General features: G+C 43.5%; 1 protein-coding gene across 2 annotated transcripts in view; it reads left to right on the plus strand.

The window, feature by feature from the left end:
- Positions 1 to 20,250, plus strand: part of nup62l (nucleoporin 62 like) — a 46,547-nt gene extending 26,297 nt beyond the window's left edge. For both annotated transcript variants that reach the window (XM_041194714.1, XM_041194715.1), the window contains exons 7-13: positions 2,494 to 2,689; positions 5,535 to 5,679; positions 8,491 to 8,540; positions 14,742 to 14,876; positions 15,875 to 15,986; positions 18,443 to 18,509; positions 20,074 to 20,250. In XM_041194714.1, the coding sequence (XP_041050648.1) occupies positions 2,494 to 2,689; positions 5,535 to 5,679; positions 8,491 to 8,540; positions 14,742 to 14,876; positions 15,875 to 15,986; positions 18,443 to 18,509; positions 20,074 to 20,165 (797 nt within the window). In that variant the 3' untranslated portion in view covers positions 20,166 to 20,250. The remainder of the gene's footprint in view (positions 1 to 2,493; positions 2,690 to 5,534; positions 5,680 to 8,490; positions 8,541 to 14,741; positions 14,877 to 15,874; positions 15,987 to 18,442; positions 18,510 to 20,073) is intronic.
- Positions 20,251 to 22,233: the final 1,983 nt, after the last annotated feature.

Here is a 22,233-nt window from a genome sequence, read left to right on the forward strand (position 1 = left end):
AAAACTCTTCAGCACCCTTCTGCACCCTTTCTAATGCATTCACATCCTTCTTGTAGTGTGGTGCCCAGAGCTGTGTACACTACTCCAGCTGAGGTCTAACAAGTGTTTTATATAAATTCAGCATAACCTTCCTGCCCTTGTACTGTGTGCCCCTATTAATAAAGCCCAGGACACTATATGCTTTATTAACTGCTCTCTCTCCTGTCCTGCCACCTTCCATGATCTATGCAGATATACACCCAGGTCTTTCTACTCCTGCCCCCCCTTCAACATTTCACCCCTTATTTTGTATTGTCTGTCCATGTTCTTCCTACCAAAATGCATCGCATCACACACTTCTCCACATTGAACTTCATCTGCCACCTATCTGCCCACTCCACCAACTTGTCTGTGTCCTCTTGAAGTTCCACACCATCCTCTTTGCAGTTCACAACACTCCCAAACTTCGTATCATCCACAAACTTTGAAATTGTCCCCTGCACGCCAAGACCATTAATATATATCAGGAAAAGCAAGGGTCCTCCACTACAAACCTTCCTCAAGCCCAAAATATATCCATTGACCATTGCTCTCTGCTTCCTATTTTTCAGCCAATTTTGTATCCATGTTGCTCCTGTTCCTTTTATTCCATGAGTAATAACTTTTCTCTCAAGTCTGTTGTGTGGCTCTGTATCAAATGCCTTTTCAAAGTGCTTGTACACCATCTCAACAGCATTAGCCTTATCAACCTTTTCTGTTACCTCTTTAAAAAAAAAAGCTCCCAAGACACAATTTGCCCTTTAGGAATCCATGCTGGCACTTCCTTATCAACCCATATTTTTCCATGTGACGACTAGTTCTATCCCGAATAATTCTTTCTAGAATCTTGCCCACCCCTGAAATTAAATTGACTGGCCTGTAATTGTAGTTAGTGGTTATGGCAGGGCACTTGGATAAATTCAAGACAATCAGGCAGAGTTAACATGCTTTTGTGAGAGGGAACTCATTATTCGAGTTCTTTGAAAAAGTAACATATATTGTGGACAAAGGGGAACCAGTAGATGTACTGTACTTACATTCCTAGAAGGTATTTGATAAAGTGCCACGTCAAAGGTTATTGCGGAAAATAAAAGTTCCTGGTATAGTGAGTAACATATAGATTGGATAGAAGATTGGCTAGTTAACAGGAAACAGTAGGCATAAATGGGCCATTTTCTGGTTGGCAGGTTGTAGTGAGTGGTGTGCCACAGGAATCAGTGCTGGGGCCTCAACTTTTTACAATTTATATAAAAGACTTGGATGAAGGGGCTGATGGTATGATTGCTAAATTTTATGAAGACACAAAGATAGGTAGGAAGGTAAGTTGTGATGATATAAGGAGCCTACAAAGGGACGTGGTTAAGTGAGTGGGCAAAGCTCTGGTAAATGGAGTATAATGTGGGAAAATGTGAAATTGTCCATTATGGCAGGAAGAATAAAAAAGAAGCTTATTATCTAAATGGTGAGAGATTGCAGAGCTCTGAGACCTGGGTGTCCTAGTGCATGAATGACAAAAGGCTGGTATGCAGATACAGCAAGTAATTAGGAAAGCTAATAGAATGTCATCATTTATTGCAAAGAGAATTGAATACAACAGTAGGAGGTTATGTTTCAGTTATACAGGGCATTGGTGAGACCACATCTGGAGCACTGTGTACAGTATTGGTCTGCTTATTTAACGAAGGATGTAAATGCATTGGAAGCAGTTCAGGGAAGGGTTACCAGGCTAATACCTGGAATGGGTGGTTTGTCTTATGAGGAAAGGTTGGACAGTTTTGATTCATTTACAGGATGTGGGCTTTGCTGGCTGGGCCAGCATTTATTGCCCACCCCGAATTGCCCTTGAGGTGGTGGTGGCAAGCTGCATTCTTGAGCTGCTGCAGTCCATGTGGTGTAGGTACAGTGCTGTCAGGTGTTCTGTCGAAGGGTCATGAGGACTCGAAACGTCAACTCTTTTCTTCTCCGCCGATGCTGCCAGACCTGCTGAGTTTTTCCAGGTAATTCTGTTTTTGTATCTGCTGGAGTTTAGAAGAATAAGAGGTGGCTTGATTGAAACATTTAAGACTCTAAGGGGTCTTGGCAGGGTGGATATGGAAAGGATGTTTCATCTTTTGGGCGAATCTAGAACTATGGGTCACTGTTTTAAAAATAAGGTGTTGCCCATTTAGGACAGAAATGACAATTTTTTTCTGAGTGTCATGAATCTTTGGAACTCTCTTCCTCAAAAGGCAGTGGAAACGAGTCTTTCAATATTTTTAAGACAGAGGTAGATAGACTCTTGATAAGCAAGAGGGTGAAAGGCAGTACATGGGAATGTGGAGTTGAGATTACATTCAGATCAGCCATGATCTTATTGAATGGCGGAGCAGGCTCGAGGGGCCTTGTGACCTACTCCTTCTAATTCACGTGCTTGTATGTAGAAAGTAAAATCACTGCTGTTGTCAGGAGATAACAGCCAATGCCTTTACCTTGTAGCTTCCACCTCCGCTGCTACAACGACCACCAACACTGGGTTTTCTCTGGGGTTGAAGACACCAGCGAGTTTCTCTCTAACGCCAGGACCAGCTGCGGCAACCACGAGTGTGAGCACCACCACTGCTGCAACCATCACTGCTGTTGGCACCACTGCTGCCACCATCACCACCACCAGTGCTGCTCCCATTACCAGTAGGTAAGAGAATCCTTCTGTCAGCTACTGGAAGGGATGAGTTTGCTATGTTCCCTGATGTTTGTGCAAAGTCTTCCTATCATCATTTGTGCCTCTACACAGCAGAATGCTTATGGTCTGGCAGCCATAGGGTGTTAACAGTCCCATGCCAGAAGGGCACAGGATAGAACACTTGGTATAGCTCGAAGCGCAATTTTTATTATGCGCAGAAAATGGCATCTTCACAAAATTTTTAATTAATTGGCTTATTTGCAAAACGTCAATTTTCCTACCTTCAGGGAGGCAATTAAGGTGGCCGGGGGTCGGTGTTGGTTTAGCATAAGGTGGTGATTGATGTGATGGAGCATGGTGTGTTGTGGTTGGGAGGGTGGGTTGGGGGGGGGTGGGGGGGAGGGTTTGGTCTGTTCCAGGATAGTGTATTCAAGGAGGTTGTGGCACTGGTAGTTTAGGTGCCAGAAATCCTTGGGTTCTTGGAGGTATTTGCACAGATCTTACTCCCACCCACCTAAATCCTTGTGCTTTCATACTGTTAGTTTTTTCTCTATCTGAGCTCTTACTGGTGTCACTAGATCATGTCTTTTGGTTTTACTTTAGTCATGGGATGTGAGTGTAGCTGGGAAGACCATCATTTACTGCCCATCCTGAATTACCTCTGAGAAGGTGGTGGTGAGCTGCTGCCTTGAACCTCTGCAGTCCATGTGGCTTGGGTACACTTACAGTGCTGGTTCCAGGATTTTGACCCAGTGACAGGATGGTGTGTGGCTTCCAAGTGGTGGTGTTCTCATGCATCTGCTGCCGTCGTCCTTCTAGGTGGTAGAGATCAGAGGTTTGGAAGATGCTGTTGAAGGACCTTGGTGAGTTGCTGCAGTGAATCTTGTAGATGGCATGAGGTGCATCCACGGTGCATCTGTGATGGAGAGATGGATGTTGAAGGTGGTAGATGTAGTGCCAATTAAGCGGGCTGCTTTGTCCTGGGTGGTGTGAAGCTTCTTGTGTTGTGGGAGCTGCACCCATCCAGGCAAGTGGAGAGTGTCCCATCACATTCCTGACTTGTGCCATGTAGATGGTGGATGGATGGTGCAGTGGGATGCTCAACTGGCCCAGGGAAGTTTGGTGAAGGACCTTCATCTTGGCAATGTTTAAGGACAGGCCAAGCCTCTTTTACGAGATATTGAAGGGGTCAAGCGTCCTTTGCATGTCGTGTACAGAGTGAGTTGTCATCAAGCTGAAGGTCATGGATGCCCATGGTGGTGAGTTTTGTTTTTGTCCGGAAATGACAAAGATTGAAGAGCTTCCCGGCCAGACGATATTGAATGCTGACACCACAAAGATGGGATGGTTCTGGAGTATGTGCAGCACTTTCCTTATCTCAGCAGCCACCTCTCCCTAGGGAATACCATCAATGAGAGAGTCCAACACTGAGTCAACTGTGCCAGCGCTGCTGCCTTCAAGCTGCGCCAACGTGTCTTTGACAACAGGGACCTTTGGAAGTCAACAAAGGTTCTAGTTTATAAGGTTGTTGTGTTGACTACCCTTCTCTACTGCAGCGAAACGTGGACTGTCTACCTACGCCACATTAAGATCCTTGAGAGCTTCCATCGGTAGTGCTTGCATCGAATCCTGGGGATGAAATGGGAGGCCTGCCAGACTAATGCGAGCATCCTCCACGAAGCTGCGTTTACCAGCATTGAAGCCCTGTTCCTGTGAAACCAACTCTGATGGACCGGCCATTGTATCCAGATGCCTGAGAACCATCTCCCTCGGCAGGTTCTCTTCTCTCAGCTCTCCATTGACCGATGTTCAAAGGGTGGCCAAAGGAAAAGGTATAAGGATATGTTCAAGGTTGCCCTAAAGCTCACTGACTGAGTGGAAGTTGCTGCCGGTTGCTTGGCATGGTCCATCAAGGCGCAAGCCACTTCGAGGCTCAGCGACTCAACAGCAAGGTGAAATGGTGGCAGAGGAAGGAGAAGGAAGCCAACCCGAGGCTGTGATTTCCACTCCTCTGTGCAACAACGTGTCTCCAATTCAGAAGCACATGTGGATCCAGAATTAGGCTCCTCAGTCATCTGAAGTCTCACCAAGCCTGACGGACAGGCGTCATCCTCTATTCCAAGGGATTGCTGACGATGAGATGGTGGATAGATTTTGGGGAGTCGGAAGTTGAGTTGCTTACTGTACAATTCCCAGCCTCTGACCTGCTCTTGTAACCATAGTGTTTATCTGGCTAGTCCCGTTCAGTTTCTGGTCAATGGTAACTCCCCCCAGGATGCTGATAGTGGAGGATTCAGCCATGGTAATGCCATTGAAGGTCAAGGGGCGTTGGTTAAATTCTGTCTTGTTGGAGATGGCCATTGTCCGCCACTTGTGGTGTGAAGGTTACTTACCATTTGTCAGCCCAAGCCTGGATATTGTCGAGGTCTTGCTGCATTTGGATATGGGCTGCATCATTATCTGAGGAGTTGCAAATGATGCAATGTTCAATCATCAGCAAACGTCCCCACCTTTGACCTTGCAATGGAAGGAAGGCCATTGAAGAAGGTTGGGCTGAGATTAGGGAATATCACTTGGTTGATGGCATCACGTTCTCCCTCTTTAGTTCCATGCAAAGGTACCTTGCCTACTTCTGTTAAATATTCATTTAAAGAATCCCATAACTTCCTCTCAAATAGAAAACTGCGTGAGGAACGGAGTCTAACAAGAGGTTGAACACCAGGTTATGGCAGGGCTCAATTACAACGTTGAAGGATGTTGGACTACTGTGTTGAAATGACACTGGTATGGAATTGGATTTTGGAGATGTGGCCTGAATTGAAGTTGGTTTGAGTGTTGATGTCCTTTCTGTTTGCAGTGCCCCTCCAGTTATGTCATATGCTCAGCTGGAGAGTCTCATCAACAAGTGGAGTGTGGAGCTGGAGGATCAAGAGAAACAGTTCCTGCACCAGGCCACCCAAGTCAACGCCTGGGACCGAATGCTCATCGAGAATGGGGAGAAGGTAAGCAAAATACATACTATCCAATTGTCGTAAAAAGAGTTGATACTGAGTGTTCAAATCTGTCCAGAGTTTTACTATCTTGCTCACGTTATTTTTCTCTTCCCTCCCTGCCTTGCTGATTTAAATTGTTGGACTTTAGTTAAGGTTAAAGAAGAGATAGCTAACCAGTTAGCAATCAAGCAAGCACATCATATGTCTCCTTTGTGAAGGATATTGTTTGGGTTTGTAATCGTCCTTGTTGCTGCTAATTGTTCCGCAACTCTTACCTTAAATTTTTTTGCTGGATCAGAATTTTGAATTCCATGCCTAATTTTATCATGGGAGCACCAGAACCGCAAGGACTGCAGTGGCTGAGGTAGAAAGTCACACACCATCTTCTCAGGTTAACAAGTACAACCTCGTTCATGTACCAAGAACTCATGTAATAAAAACAAAACACCCCCTCCACCACCCACACCCAATCACTGAACAAATGGACTAATTTATTGTTCCAATGAAATAATTGTGTAGAATGGGAGAGAGTGGTGTTAGAAACTAGATATTCCAATGGGTGAAATGTTGCCCTTTCACGTCTTGGACCCAAGTTCAAGTGAGCAGTAATGAGTGTTATAGACTTATAGGCCCACAGCTCAGAAGGAGGCCATTCGGCCCATTGTGTCCACACCGGTCAACAAAGATCTGACTACACGAATCCCATTTTCCAGCGCTTGGCCCATAGCCTTGGAGGCTATGGCAACGCAAGTAAATATCTAAATACTTGTTAAATGTTACAAGAGTTTCTGACTCAACCACCCTCTCAGGTAGTGAGTTCCAGACCCCCACCACCCTCTGGGTTAAAAACTTTCTCCTCAACTTCGCTCTTAGCCTTCTATCTCTTACCTTAAATCTATGCCCCTGGATATTGACCCCTCTACTAATGGAAAAAGTTCCTTCCTATCCACCCTATCTATGCCCCACATAATCTTATACACCTCTATCAGGTCCCCTCCCAACCTTCGTTGCTTCAAGGAAAACAACCCCAGCCTATCCAATCTCTCCTCATAGCTCAGACCCTCCAGACAAGCTAGTGAATCTCCTCTGCACCCTCTCCAGTGCAATCACATCCTTCCTATAACGTGGTGACCAGAACTGCATGCAGTACTCCAATTGTGGCCTAATCAGTATTTTTTACAGTTCCAGCATAACCTCCCTGCTTTGTATTCTATGCCTCAGCTAATAAAGGCAAGTATTCCATATGCTGCCCTGCTACCTTCAGGGATCTATGAATAAGCACACCAAGGTCCCTCTGATCTTCATTACTTTTCCAGGGTCCTACCATTCATAGTGCCTTGCCTTGTTAGCCCTCCCCAAGTGCATTACCTCACACTTTTCTGGGCTGAATTCCATTTGCCATTGCTCTGCCCACCTGACCAGTCCATTGGTAACCTCCAGTTTACGGCTATCCTCCTCACTATTTACCACCCTACCAATTTTCGTGTCATCTGTGAACTTCTTGATCATACCCCTTATAATAAGTCCAAATCATTTATGTACACCACAAACAGCAAGGGCCCCAGCACCGAGCCCTGCGGAACCCCACTGAAAACAGACTTCCAGTCAAAGAAACATCCCTCTACCATCACCCCCTGCTTCCTGCCTCTCAACCAATTTTGGATTCCATGGGCTCTTACTTTCTTGACCAGTCTGCCATGAGGGACCTTATCAAAATCCTTGATAAAGTCCATGTAGACCACATCAAATGCATTACCCTCATCAACACCCCTGGCTACCTCCTCAAAAAATTCAATCAAATTTGTCAAACTCGACCTTCCCTGAACAAATCCATGCTGACTGTCCCTGATTAATCCATGTCTCTCCAAGTGCAGATATATTCTGTCCCTCAGAATTCTTTCTAGTAACTTCCCCACCACTGAGGTTAGACTGACTGGCCTGAAATTTCCTGGTCTATCCCTTCTTCCCTTTTTAAATAATGGAACAACGTTAGCATTCGTCCATTCTTCTGGCACCTCACCTGTGGTCAGACAGGATTTGAAAATTACTCCCAGGGGCCCTGATATCTCTTCCCTTGCCTCCCTGAATAGCCTGGGATACATCTCATCCAGGTCTGCAGATTTATCCACTTTTAAGGCCACTAAACCTGCTAGCACCTCCTCTCCCTATATGTTAATTTGCTCTAATATTTCACAGTCCTCCACACTGATGTCTATACCTGCATCGTCCTTTTCCATTGTGAAGGCCAACACAAAGTGTTCATTGGTGAAGGCCCTGTTGAAGTGTCTGTGCTTCTGTGCACTAGCTGGAAAGGTCTTTTGTGAAATGATTGTGTTCGGTCTGGAGACAATTCCACATGGGAATGATACCATTGCTCCATACTACCTTGAAAACAGGTGAATTTATCAGCGTGGCTGCTGTGGGAAGTGAGGGAAATAAACCCTGGTTATCTTCTAAAGAGGAGGCTGAGCATGGGGTATTTTGGACAGCATTCTACTCAATGTCTAGTAGCTGAAATTGGAATATTTTCTGGCATCTTTCAGCTTTAATACAAGTGTGAGATCATGTCACAATGCTGTGTTGTAGAAAGAAGCTCGACAAACGACCTCCCTCGTACAGAAACTTCATAATAGGATATAAATCCTAGCTGGCATCTTTTCAGTGTATCACTTTGGTTCTGACTGGGAGATTTACAATCCCTGTATATTCCTGGTTGCAGCCACTAGGTATTAATCAACTTTTGCTAAGGGTTGCTCCCGGTGAGTTAGCAGGTGAATGTTGAATGTCTTCTACCCAACACACCTGTTTGCTTTTTCTTAGATCACTGCCTTGCACCGAGAAGCAGAGAAAGTGAAACTGGATCAGAAGAGGTAAGTCTCTGTTCAATATTGTCATTTTGGTGTGGTGTTGTGGATTCTGTCTTCCTCATGCCCTTAGAATATCATTATGCTCTAATGTTGTTTATTAATACAGCTGTTCCATTCCAATGGTCAACCGCCAAGGCCCCACAAATGTGAGATGTGGGGTCAGCATTTGTTGCCCATTCCTAATTGCCCTTGACCTGAGTGAATGGTTTGCTAGACCATTTCAGAGGACAGTTAAGAACTTTGCTGTGGGTCGGGAGTCACATGTAGGCCAGACCAGGTAAGGACGGCAGATTTCCTTCCCTAAAGTACATTAGTGAACCAGATGGGTTTCTATGACAATCCAATGTAGTTTAATTTATTAATTAAATTTAAATTCCACTAGCTGCCATGGTGGGATTTGAACCCATGTCCATAGGGTCTCTGGATTACTAGTCCAGTGACATTACCACTACGCCTTTGCTTTAGGTCATGTTGAGCATTGAATGCTGGCCAAGGCATTGGGAGAATTACCCGCTTCTCTTTGTGCTAAAAGATATTTTTCGTTAAAGAAAACAGGGCTTCTTTTGAATAATGAAGTGACATTAGAAAATTGTCAATTTGAGCAGATCATTCCTGAATCAAAAGAGTTATCAGAGATTGATTTGAGCATCTACAATTTCTGCACCTGCTATTTAATTTCCAGTGCCTTTAGTAACCTTTACTAATTTACTGTCATTCCTAGGAAAGATTCTTAGAGTTTTATAGATCAGTGTCTTGGACACAGTTGCTTGGATTTGGAGTTTGTGGCCTGGTCCTCAGTGATTCAAAAGCCAGTGGATTGACAATCATACAGGCCATTGCTTGAGCACCCCTTTCATTGTGGGAACTTTAGGACATTTGATACCTCCTGCATGACTGTCATGCAGCAAGTGCCACCAGTTGCTTGAGCTCTGTGCTTTGGAACTTGAGGAATGGCTGGAGCCTGAGAGTTTGCTTGTGTGTTCCAGGTGGTGTTTATGTCAATATCCATAGTGGCTGGTGTGTTGCAGGCATAAATAACCCCAGACATGTGGTTATAATGTGGTTGCATTAACAGAGGCATGACTCAGCAAGGCCAGTTATGGGATATTGGTCAGCCAATATTGGATAGCTGTCCTTCGATTCAACGATGATGTCTCCTCTATTATTAGGAACAAAATAAGCTTTTATTTGGAAGGGTTAGTTTAAGAGATCCAGCATGGATTTGCTGAAATTTGACTTCTTTGAATTAATTCTTTGAGGTAACAGAGAAAATTGATCAAGATGGCGCAGTAGATGTAAATATGGACTTTGAGAAGGCATTTAACAAAGTGATATACAGGAGGCTTATTAAAATGGAAGCCCATGGAATTAAAAGGAAAGTAGTGTGACAGCAAGCTAAGGGCATTGATGGATAGATTTTTTTTGACTGGGAGGTATTTTTCAGCCATGTTTCTCCAAGAGTCAGTGTTGCGTCCATTACTCTAATTTTTATAAATGCACTAGATTCAGGTTAGGGAGCAGGATTATAAAGCTTACAGATCTGTGAAGTGATTCATTTTGGTGAGGAGAACATGGACAGACAATGTAAAATAAAAGGTACAATTCTAAAGAGGGTGCAGGAGCAGAGGGATCTGGACGTATACTTGCACAAATTATTGAAGGTGGCAGGACAGATTGAGAGAGAAGTTAATAAAACATACAGTATCCTAGGCTTTTTAAACAGGGGCATAGAGTACAAGAGCAAAGAGATTATGGTAAACCTGTATTAAACATTGGTTCAGCCTCAACTAGAGTATTGTGTCCAGCTCTAGGCACCGCACTTTAGGAAAGATGTGAAGGCATTAGACAGTGCAGAAAGATTCACAAGGACTTCCAGGGAAGTTTAGTTATGTAGAAAGCTTGGAGACATTGGGATTGTTTCTCTTGGAGAAGAGAAGGTTGAGAGGAGATTTGATTGAAGTGTTGTGCAGACAGATTCGATCAAGACATTGAAGAGGTAATTAGATTATCTGAAAAGGAAAAATGTGCAGGGTTACAGGGAGAAGGCAAGATAATGGCACTAGTGAATTGCTTCTTTGGCAAAACCAGCACTGACACGCTGGGCCAAATGACCTCCTGTGCTGTAACCATTCTATGAACCTATGCCAAGTAATTTGACAAAATAGGTCAGTATGAAGGTAGTTTATAGGCTTTGGGGTGGTGGAATGGATAGAAGCATGGCAGGTGAAGTTTAATGTGGAGAAGTATGAAATGTGATTTGGGAAGACTAATATGGAAAGGCAGAACACACTCTAAATGGAGTTGTTTGAAAAGTGTAGATGAGCACAGACACCTTGGTGTCCATCTACACAAATCATTAAAGGTGACAGGACAAGTTGATAAGATGGGAATAAAAAGGATATGGATCACTTGAGTTTGAGTAGAATATAAAATCAAATAGATCATGTTAGAGCTCTATAAATCACCAGTTAGACTTCAGCTGGAATATTGTGGACAGTCCAGGAAAAACATAAGGGGCCTAAAAAGGTTACAGAGGAGTTTTACCCAGATGTTAGCAGGCCTGAGAGATTGCAGTTATGAGGAGAGGTTAGGAATGTTAAGAGGTGACCTATTTGAGGTTTTGAAGATCGATTTTAATTGTGTAAATAAAGGAGAAAAGTGGATCTGAGATTGAAAATCATTGGCAAAAGGTCCAGATTGGAGATAAGGATATTTTTTTTTTATTTACGGAGTCATTGGGATGGGGATCACTCTACCTGAAAAGGTACTGGAATACATAAATAAGTTTTTAAAGGGGAAATTAAGCTGGTATTTGAAGATGAGGACTGATAGGGTTACTGACAAAAAACTGAAATGATACAAGGTCGTGCTTTTCAAGAGCCAGGACAGGCATGACTGACCAAATGGTTATCAAACCGCTACAGAAAAATTGAAGAATAAAACTGGATGGACCACCTGGCATCATCCTTGGCACTAGAATTGACAAAGCACTTGCCAGTCAACCCTGCAAAGTCATCCTGACTAACATCTGGGCTTGTGCCAAAATTAGGAGCGCTATTCCACAGGCTAGTCAAACAACAGGCTGACACATCACTCTCTCATATCTTCAGTAACAACATTGAACCTTCTCCTTTACAGCACTCTTTGGAGTGGAACCAAATGGCATCCTCCTTACAAAAATCCAGACTGATGCACTCGCCTTTTCAACGTTAATGGCTAGACATATTATTCTATAAATTGGAAACAGTCTGCCCCCACCTTCTTTTACTAATTGTATACGTGATCTTATGCAGAATCTTAAACTTGAATAAATAAAATACACTGTAAGAGGCTCCACTGATGGGATTTTATGTAGCTTGGCAGCCTTTTCTGGCAGCCTGAGGAACTACAGCTCTCTAGGTTTGTTAGGTTGTATGTATTGTATCAGGTGGGACTCTATCTGACCTCTGATTGTTGTTGGTTTTCTTATTATTTACTTGGGGGTTGGGAAGGGTTTTTTTCCATCCTTTTTCTTCATCCTCCTACTTCTATTTCCTTTCTCTTTCTCTTCCAAATGTAAGCATATTGAATTATTGCTGCACTGTAAGCTTTTTTGTACAATTACTCATTATGACTGTTGTAAAAAAAAAAAAGTTTCTTTAAAAATGAAGATTTATTAAAAACAAACAAGCTAAGATAGTCATACTCACCGAATCTCACCTTTTTGACAATGTCCCAGACACCACTCTCACCATCCCTTGTGTGGGTCTGTCCTGCCGGTGGGACAGGACACAAGAGGTGGCAGCACAGTGGTATACAGTTGGGAGGGAGTTGACCTGAGAGCTTTCAACATTGACTCCGGACCCCAGGAAATCTCATGGCATCAAGTCAAACAGGGGTAAGGAGCTCTGATTACCAACTAGCGTCCCCCCTCAGCTGATGAATCAGTGCTGCTCCATGTTGAACACCACTTGGAGGAAGCACTGAAGGTGGCAAGGGTGCAAAATGTACCCTGGGTGGGGGACTTCAATGTCCATTACCAAGAGTGGCTCGATAGCACCACCACTGATCGAGCTGGCTGAGTCCTGAAGGACGTAGTTGCTAGACTGGGTCTGCGGTAGGTGGTGAGGGGACCAACAAGAGGGAAAAACATACTAGACCTTGTCCTCACCAGTCTAATTGTCATAGACTCATCTTGTCCGTGAAAGTCATGATAGGAGTGACAACTGAATAGTCCTTTTGGAGGCGCAATCCCGTCTGAGGATACCCTCCGTTATGAAGTGTGACGCTACAACCATGCTAAATTGGAGAAACTCCGAACAGATCTAGCAGCTCAAGACTGGGCATCCATGAAGCGCTGTGGGCCATCAGCATCAGCAAAATTGTACTCAAACCTGTAACCTCATGGCCCAGTATATCCCCCACTCTACCATTACCATCAAGCCAGGAGATCAATGAAGAGTGCAGGAAGTAACGCCAGGAGCAGCATCAGGCATACCTAAAAATGAGGTGTCAACACGGCTACATGCATGCTGGCCAGTGGAAACATCATGTGATAGACAGAAATAGGACATTCCAAAACCAATGGATCAGATCTAAGCTCTGCAGTCCTGTCACATCCAGTCATGAATGGTGGTGGACAATTAAATAACTCACTGGAGGAGGAGGCTCCACAAATATCCCCATCAATGATGGAGGAGCCCAACACATCAGTGCAAAAGATGAGGCTGAAGCATTTGCTACAGCCAGAAGTGCTGAATGGATGATCCATCCTCCTCCTGAGGTCCCCAGCATCACAGATGCCAGTCTTCAGCCAATTCAATTCACTCCATGTGATATTAAGAAACAGCTGAAGGTACTGGATACCGCAAAAGACAATGGGTTCTGACAGCATTCCAGCTATGGTACTCCAGTACTTGTGCTCCAGGACTAGCACCATCCTCCAGTGCAGCTACAACATGGGCATCTACCCGACAGTGTAGAAAATTGCCTGGCTATGTCCTGTCCATAAAAAGCAGGACAAATAGAATCCAGCCAACTCCAGCTGCATCAGTCTACTGTCCATCAGCAAAGTGATGCAAGGGGTCATTGGCGGTGTTATCAAGCATCACTTGGACAGCGACGAACTATTCACCTATGTTCAGTTTGGGTTCTGCCAGAGGCACTCAGCTCCTTACCTCAGCCTTAGTCCAGACATCCAAACATAGACAAAAAGAGCTGCATTCAAGAGTTCCAAGACTGCCCTTGGCATCAAGTCAGCATCTTAACAGTGTGACATCAAGGAACCTAATTAATATTGAAGTCAGTGGAAATCAGAGAAAACTCTCCTCTGGAGTCGCACTGTGCCCAAAGGAAGATGGCTATGGAAAGTCAATAATCTCAGTCCCAGGACATCGCTGCAGGAGCTCCTCAGTGTAGTGCCCTGCTTCATCAATGACCCTCCCTCCATCATACAATCAGAAGATGGGGATCTTTGATGATTGCAATGTCCAGTATCACTTGCAGCTCCTCCGATATTGAAGCAACCTGTGCCCACGTGCATCTGGACAGCATTCAGGCTTGGGCTGATAATTAGCAAGTTGACATTTGCATCACACAGGCAATGATTATTTCCAATGATTATTTCCAATTTAAATTTAATTAACAAAAGCTAGTATCAGTAATGATGGCCATGAAGCTACTGGGTTGTCATTATTGTGGCAGAAATTTATCCTTGCCCATCTGGACTTCAGTAATATGGTTGACTCCTAACTGCCCTCTGAAATGGCCTTGCAAGTTATTTGCTTTAATAGAGATGGGGAATAAAGCCTTGCCGCCAACACCCAAATCTTGTGAATGAATTTTTTTTTAAATTAATTATTGAACAGTCCTTTTGTGCAATGGCATTTGTTAGCCATTTGAGGCAGAGCTGTAGATCCTGTGGTTCTACCTACTCCAGGATTTTCTTTCTGGCCTACGTTTGTGTGTGACTGAGAACTTTCCATCAGCATGCTATTTCTGCTGCTGCTTCTGCAAAGAGTAGAGGTGAACCCCAGAACAACAGGGCAGACAGAATATTATTATCGTAATGTGGAGTGCCTGAATTTGAATGATTTGTCTGATAGACTGTATTTTTGGAAGTGAACAGAAAGGAGATGAGATCATCCCTGGTCTACTTGATTTTAAATTAGTAAACGCACGGAGAGAATGGAACATGTGATTCATGTGAACTTTTTTCTCTGGTAGACTGGACCAGGAGCTTGACTTCATCTTGTCACAGCAGAAGGAACTGGAAGACCTGCTGGCACCGCTGGAGCAATCTGTCAGGGATCAACATGGTACCATTTACCTGCAGCATGCAGATGAAGAACGGGAGCACACGTGAGTGTTGGGTATTTATATCCAGGGCCCTGTATTTCACAGAGTTAAATAAAGGAGTAAAGCTCCCTCTACACTGTCCCCGTTAAATACTCCCAGGACAGGTACAGCATGGGATTAGATAGAGAGTAAAGCTCTACCTACTACACTGTCCTCGTTAAACACTTCCAGAACAGATGTGAAGGGGTGAATCCATACATGGAGTTACTTAACCACAAGAATAAGAATTTTAAATTTGAAGGATTAGGCATGTACAATCCAGTGAGTGTCAGCAAGCCCTTTTGGGTGAGAAACAGGGGGAAGGAAATCATTGAGTGAGCAAGAAAGAGGAAAAGGATTTGTTGAAAATTTGAGCTGTGGCCAGGATGGGAGGTGAAAGTAGGTGATGGAGAGGAGGGAGTGCTTGGAAGCTCACTTTTTAGAATCCAAATTGGATTTTAAATTTCTGAGCAGTCTGGAATAGTGACGGAATGGGGTTGTGTTGGTGACTATGTAACAGAGTTTGATTGACATTGAAGACATTGACTTCGCTATTCCCTGTTGTTAAAAACAGATTAAAATATGACATGAATAGTTAATTTGCACCCATTCAGCACAATTGAGTGCGCTGGTGGACTTTGAAAATGTAGATAATCAAGGCGATCACAAAGCAGCTCAGAGATGTGAGAAACAGTGTGGTAATCTCATGAAACTGGGAGGGAAATATTTGGGATCCAAACTGGCAAGGTGCTCAGATCCTTATAGTGGTGACGCTTATTTCAGCAGTGTTTGTGTGGTGTACCTACGTATGGTGGACGAGCTGCCGAGTCATTTCTACAAAGTTGCAGCTGCGACCATGTCAGTTCATTTTCTGGGCTCTGTTCTCAGCTGATGGTGGGACAGTGTCAGGATGTCAGAATTGAACTCAACATGGTAAATGTTCATGACCACTGCTGTCCTCCTCTCCCTGTCCCGAACCAAAAAAAGACAGACCTGTTACTCTGTTCTGTGTTCCTGTCTAGTTATAAATTGGCGGAGAATATTGATGCTCAGCTGAAGAGGATGGCCCAGGATCTGAAAGAAATTATCCAGCATCTCAACACCACCAACAGCTCCTCTGAGATCAGCGATCCTGTAAGTGGATGCAATGTCGGTTGATAAAGATTTGGTAATGTGTAGGAAGGAGACTGTTCAGCCCATCAAACTGTCTGCTAGCTCATCACCTGAAGCTGTGCGTAAATAATGTTGGGGTTGGGGAGTGGGGTGGTGGCTGGCCTATTCAAATGGTCATCTTGGACAGGTTAGTGTTGATGTGTTCCTCTATTATCATTACAAACTCCTCCATAGTAATTATCAGAATAGGCTGTCAGCCCACCTAATCCAAGTGGATGTTTATCATCCACAGGACCCCATTGCCACCCTGGTTCATCTCATGTGAAGCAGAATGTCCTTCTATTCCTTATCTTTTTTTTTCTTCTGGTTGCTCCTTAACTGTCTATTTGAGTTGCCTTTTGGTAGTGAGTTCCACATTCTCACCACTCTTTGCTATTTTGTATTCCCTATTTAATTGATTAGTTATGATCTTATTTATCACTCTTTAGGGGCTTACCCTCAAGTGAAAACATTTCTGTTATCCTGTCAAACCATTTCATAATATTCAAGATCTCTATCAAGTCCCCCCTCAGTCTTTTCTATTGTAGAAAAAAGAGCCACGGTCTGTTCAATCTCACCCATTTCGTATAATCTCTCAGTTCTGTTCATCTCCAGTGCCTCAAATCCTTTTTTGATGTGGAGAGTCAGTAGCCTTTTATGACACCAGGAGGCCATTCAACCCATCAAGTCTATGCACAGAATCCATAAGCGGTCCAGTACATTCCACTCCCCCCACTCGTTAGTTTATTCCCTTCAAGTGCCCATCCAAGTTCCTTTTGAAATCCTTGTTTCTGCTTCCATCACCCTTGTGGGCAGCAAGTTACAAATCATTATCATTCACTGCATATAAAGTTCTTCCTCCCATTCCCCCTGCATCTCTTGCCAGAAGGCTTAAATCTGTGTCCCCTTCATCCTTGGCCATCAGCTAATGGGAAGAGCTTTTCCTTGACTGCCTTTGAAAGGGTAAGGGCAATGCCATTGGACTAGTGATCCAGAGGCCCAAACTAATACTCTAGGGACAGAGGGTTCAAATCCTACCACAGCAGGATTAAAAGCTAGAAAGCTGGAATTAAAAGCTAGCCTCAGTAATGGCAGCCACGAAGCTATCATTGATTTGTCGCAAAAATCCATCTGGTTCGTTAATGCCCTTTAGGGAAAGAAATCTACCATCCTTATTTGGTCTGGCCTACATGCGACTCCAGACCCACAGCATGGTTGACCCTTAACTGCTCTCTGAAATGGCCTTAGCAAGCCATTCAGTTTAAGGGCAATTCGGCTTAGATAACAAATTCTGGCCTTGCCAGTGACGCCCATATCCCATGAAAGAACAAAAAAACCCTTATCCAATGCTGTCATTGTCTTGTACACCTCTGTCAAATCTCTCCTCAATCTCCTCTGCTCCAAGGAGAACAACCCCAGCTTCTCCAACCTAATCTTGTAGCTAAAATCCCTCATCCCTGGAACCATTCTGGTAAATCCTCTGAAGGATCCTCACATTCTTCCTCCAGTGTGGTGACCAGAACTAGACTAGTTGTGCCCCTGCTCCTTTGTTCACTTTTTTTTTGATAGCCTTATTGACCTGTGCCATTACTTTTAAGTGACCTGTGTATCTATTCTGGACCTCTCTGTTCCTCTACCCCATTTAGATACATGTAGCCTACGTATTCATCCTACTAAAATGTACCATCTCATGCTTAACCATATAGAATTTCTTTGCCAATTCTACAAATTTATAACTCTTAACTGCGCTCTGAAATGGCCTAGCAAGTCACTCAGTTGAAGGGTGATTAGGGACGGCCTTGTATTTTGATGTTGTCATCCTCTGCATTAAGCATGCCCCCAATTTGGTGTCATTTGCAAGTTTTGAAGTTGTACTTTTGATTCCCGAGTCAAAATCATTGATAGAAATGATAAACAACGGTGGTCCCAGCACCATGTATGTGAACTAGAACTAACATAGTTGGCACTGTGTATCCTGCCAAAGTGATGCTGACATGAATATTAGGGGTCATTGGATTGTAGACACACTACTCTGAGCAGTCATGGATGTAAAAATAATTATTTGCCATGTTGCAGCCAGCATAGATTCAGCTCCCCCCCACAAAAAAAAATCCTAGTCTTTAAATGACAGATTTCCAAGTTTTAAGTTGGGTTGCCTGCAGAATAAAATGTTCCTTATGGAGTCACTCGTCTCTTATATGAAGCACAAAGTGAACTGGAAAGCTAGAGTTCTCATACTGACCATTTTAGCATTTTGTTTCTGCTCCTGCCAATGCTGTTGCTTGGTGCCATGTGAGTGCAGCATTGCCATTTGCCCAGGCATCAGTGTTCAAAATACAAGTGATTATTAAGTATAGAAAGCTGCTACTGAGATTCTCTGAATGGGTTACAGCCTTTATTAAATTATCGCATCGATCTCTCACTTACCTCTCTTTCAGCTGCAACAGATTTGCAAAATTCTCAATGCGCACATGGATTCACTGCAGTGGATTGACCAGAGCTCAGGTATTTATTACGGCTTTTTTGGGTTATCTTTAAAGAGGCATCAAGGACATGATATTCAAAAGCGCTAGAAGTTCTTACACTGCAAATGGTGTATACTCAGAGTTGAACGTGTGCTGGCTGGTTCCCTCTGTTTTCTCTTTAACTATTTGATTTCCAAATTCTCCCATTGCCAAAGTTTCCTGTGAAGTTCTCTATTGGACTGTCAGTATTGACCTAGTGGGTAGCATTCATGCCCCCAAGTCAAAGTTCATGGGTTCAAGTCCCCCTCCGGAGATTTCAGCTGACAATCCAGTGTTGTACATAGGGAGTGCTGCACAATTGGAGATGTCATCTTTCAGATGAGACTTTAAACGGAGACCAGTCTTGGGTGGATGTAAAAGATTCCAATGCACCATTTCAAAGAGCAAGGGAGTTCTGACGGTCTCCTGGCCAATATTTATTGCTTAATTAACATCAGTATAAACAGATTCTCTGGTTGCCATTGTGTTGGTATGTGTGGGAGCTTACTGTGCACAAATTGGCTGTGCATTTCCTACAATACAATAGCTACATTTCGAAAGCATTTCATTGGTTGTAAAGCACTTGAGGTGGCCTATCTAAATGCAAGTCTTTATTGCTGCAGCCACATTATCACAGAGCTGAAGTATTCAGAGCTCTTTTAAGCTCTTCAGGCTTTTCTTGCATATACTATTAGTCTAAGATCTGATTACTCACAGTACCACCAGCTGTGGCTATGGAGTGGGCTCAGTGCCGGGGATTATTCTCGTTCCCCTCAAAGCATTTGCTCTTCTATCCTTTAGAACAGGCAAGAACTACAATCAGGTAGATTTGATTTCCATTATAAAGCTCCTGCAGATTTGACAGTACAATACTATCCCAGGCAATATCTTTGATTTTGCAAGCAAGAGTCAACTGGCGCCTGGCATATGAACACTGGCACACACACACATCCAGGACCTAGCAAGGTCTGCTGATCTCAAGCTAGTAATAGTTGAGATGCTGCAATTATCCTCCACATTCCTGAGGTAGGAATGAACAAAATTGCCAGGATTTCCACACATGATTGCCCTGCAGTGGGTTCTACCAGAAACAGTAGATCAGGTTCATATTCACACCGAGGTTTAGTATTCGGCCAGCACACGCTGTTTAACCTCCAGTAGAGAATGGTCACTTACATTAATGTTGAGAGAGCCCATTAAAACAACCTGGATTTATCTGGTGCCTTTAACATAACATCCCAAGATGCTTCACAGGAACATTATAAGACAAAATATGAAACCGAGTAACATGTTAGTTCAGGTGTCCAAAAGCTTGGTCCGAGAAGCAAGTTTTAAGTAGTGTCTTAAAGGAGGAAAGTGAAGTAGAGAGACAGCTGTTGGGGTCAGTATGTGCCATTCATTTCCCTTGGCTCTGTGGCTCTTGTTTAAGAAGTTGTTGTAAAAAAGAATTGATTTTGGACTGAGATTTGGTGTTTAATAGCACCGTGCTGCCCAACTCATCCACTTGCTGTTCTTGTCAAAGCTTGTGTTAACTTAATGCTGATAATCGTTTTGCTTTCCTTCAGTCTTGCTCCAGAAGAAAGTGGAGGATGTCTCAAAACAATTTGAAATGCGACGGAGAGAGCAAGAGAGGAACTGCAGAATTACATTTGACTGAATCCTGCCAGGATTTAACTTGCACCATGAACCTGTATCGTTCTTTTTTCAATTAGTTTTCAATAAAGAATCCCATTATTGCTCAATAGCCGTAAGACTGATTGTGTGTAAGGGTTTCATGTCAAGTTTGGATTTTAAAGCTAATAGGTTTTTTCATGAAGTAGGTATAGGACGTTGTGCTGAAATCAGCAGTCCAAGAGAAATCTTGGAATCTGTCATAGTGATATCCGGCCCATTGAATCCATGCTGGCTCTCTGTAGAGTAATCCAGTCAGGCCCATTCCCCTGCTCTATTCCCGTAATCCTGCAAGTTTATTTCCCTCCAGTGCCCATCCACTTTCCTTTTGAAATCATTGATCATCTCTGCTTCCACCGCCCTCATAGGTAGAGAGTTCCAGGTTATTACCATTTTCTGCCATTAAGTCTATATTGCCTTTCCCTATTCCTTCTACCAAAAAGTAACACCTCACACTTCTCTGTATTACATTGCAGCCGCCAATATCCAAATCACTTTTTATATATCACAAAAACAGTGGTCAGAGTACACCAATGTCTCCTACCCTCCAGTCTGAAAAACAACTAAGTACCATGACTCGATTTATGTCCTTATGCCAATTTTTTATTCAAGCTGACACTGACCCTCCTATTCCACGAGCCTCAAATTTGTTAACCAGCATTTTATGAGGCATTTTGTATCATATAGGCAACATCCACCACATTCCCTTCTTTAACCCTCTCTGTACTTCATCAAAAGTTCAATTGGATTAGTTTTACACTTCCCTTAGCAACAGGGAATGCAAGTCATTGAACCAGGTGACTTACCACTTTAAGTCTAACTAACCTTTCCGGTACATTCTTCCTATCAATTTTCACCCCATCCATTACTGCTACCATCCCTCCTTCTGATATTTTCAGATTTCTCTTTAGTGTTTACCAATAGAGAACTGATTAAGCTTTCCAACCTTGCCCTGCGCCGCTAAGTGCATATCACCCTCTTTGTCCCTAATAAGCCTCATCCCACCTCTTACTTGCTTACCATTTATTTGCCGGTAGATTATCTTGTTTCCTTTTATGTTAACTGCTATATATTCTCTCTCCCCCAGTCTTCTTTCCCTCTTCACTTTCTTCACTTCCTTTCTCAACTTATTATTTTTTGCCCTGGTTTTTGGTTGAAGAATTCACCTGACCTGCATCATGCACCCTTTTGTTTTTGGCTTCATTCTATTCTGTCTCCCACATCACCCAAGGAATCCTGGCTTTGTTTCCCCTACCTTTGCTCTTGTTGGAATGCACTTAGCATGTACCCAAAACATCTCCTAAAACACAATCCACTTTTTGTGCTTTCCCTGTTTTAGTCTTTGCTTCCATAAAATTCCCTAGCAAGATTCCCCCCCTCATCCAATTGAAATTAGCCCTTTTCCAATTTAGAAGTTATACTTCAGGTTTCCCTTGCTTTTCTCCATTGCTAACCTAATGATCACTCTAACCTAAGTGTTCTCCCACAGACACTTGGCCCACCTCATTCCCCAGCACCTGATGCCATTAATGCTTCCCTCCTGGTTGGGCCAAGAACATGCTGACCAAGAAAGTTCCCCCCTCTCCTCTCCCTTTACTCTGATATCCCCCATCAGCCTCACTCTGCTCTTGCTCCTGGCCTTTGCCTCTTCTGCCATTTGTCCCCCACAATCTCATTCCTGATTTGAGGAGGAATATGGTTCAGGGTGGTGGGATGTGCTGCTTGGGAAAATCATAGGGTTTGTTAGAATATCAGTGCCCAAAGGTGCATGCCTGAGCTGTAGAATTCATTGTTCTGAAGGGTAATCATGCTGAGCAGAGGCAGTTGAAGTCTCTGACTACTAGATGCCAGTCTGGAGGGAAATGTCAGATGACCTCCCAAAGTTGTAATTTGGAACCCATGTGCTTCCAAACACAGCTATGATTAGGACCCAAAGCCACTCCGTATCCTAGTTTTTTTTAAACAGTGATGTTCACAAAGCCTTGAAGTGCCACCAGCAGCATATGTGTAATAATCCTGTAAATATTATTACAGGGCAAGTATGAGCTGCTTCT

The sequence above is a fragment of the Carcharodon carcharias genome, chromosome 9 (genome assembly GCF_017639515.1).
Source record: "Carcharodon carcharias isolate sCarCar2 chromosome 9, sCarCar2.pri, whole genome shotgun sequence".
In the NCBI taxonomy this organism is placed as follows: Eukaryota; Metazoa; Chordata; class Chondrichthyes; order Lamniformes; family Lamnidae; genus Carcharodon; species Carcharodon carcharias.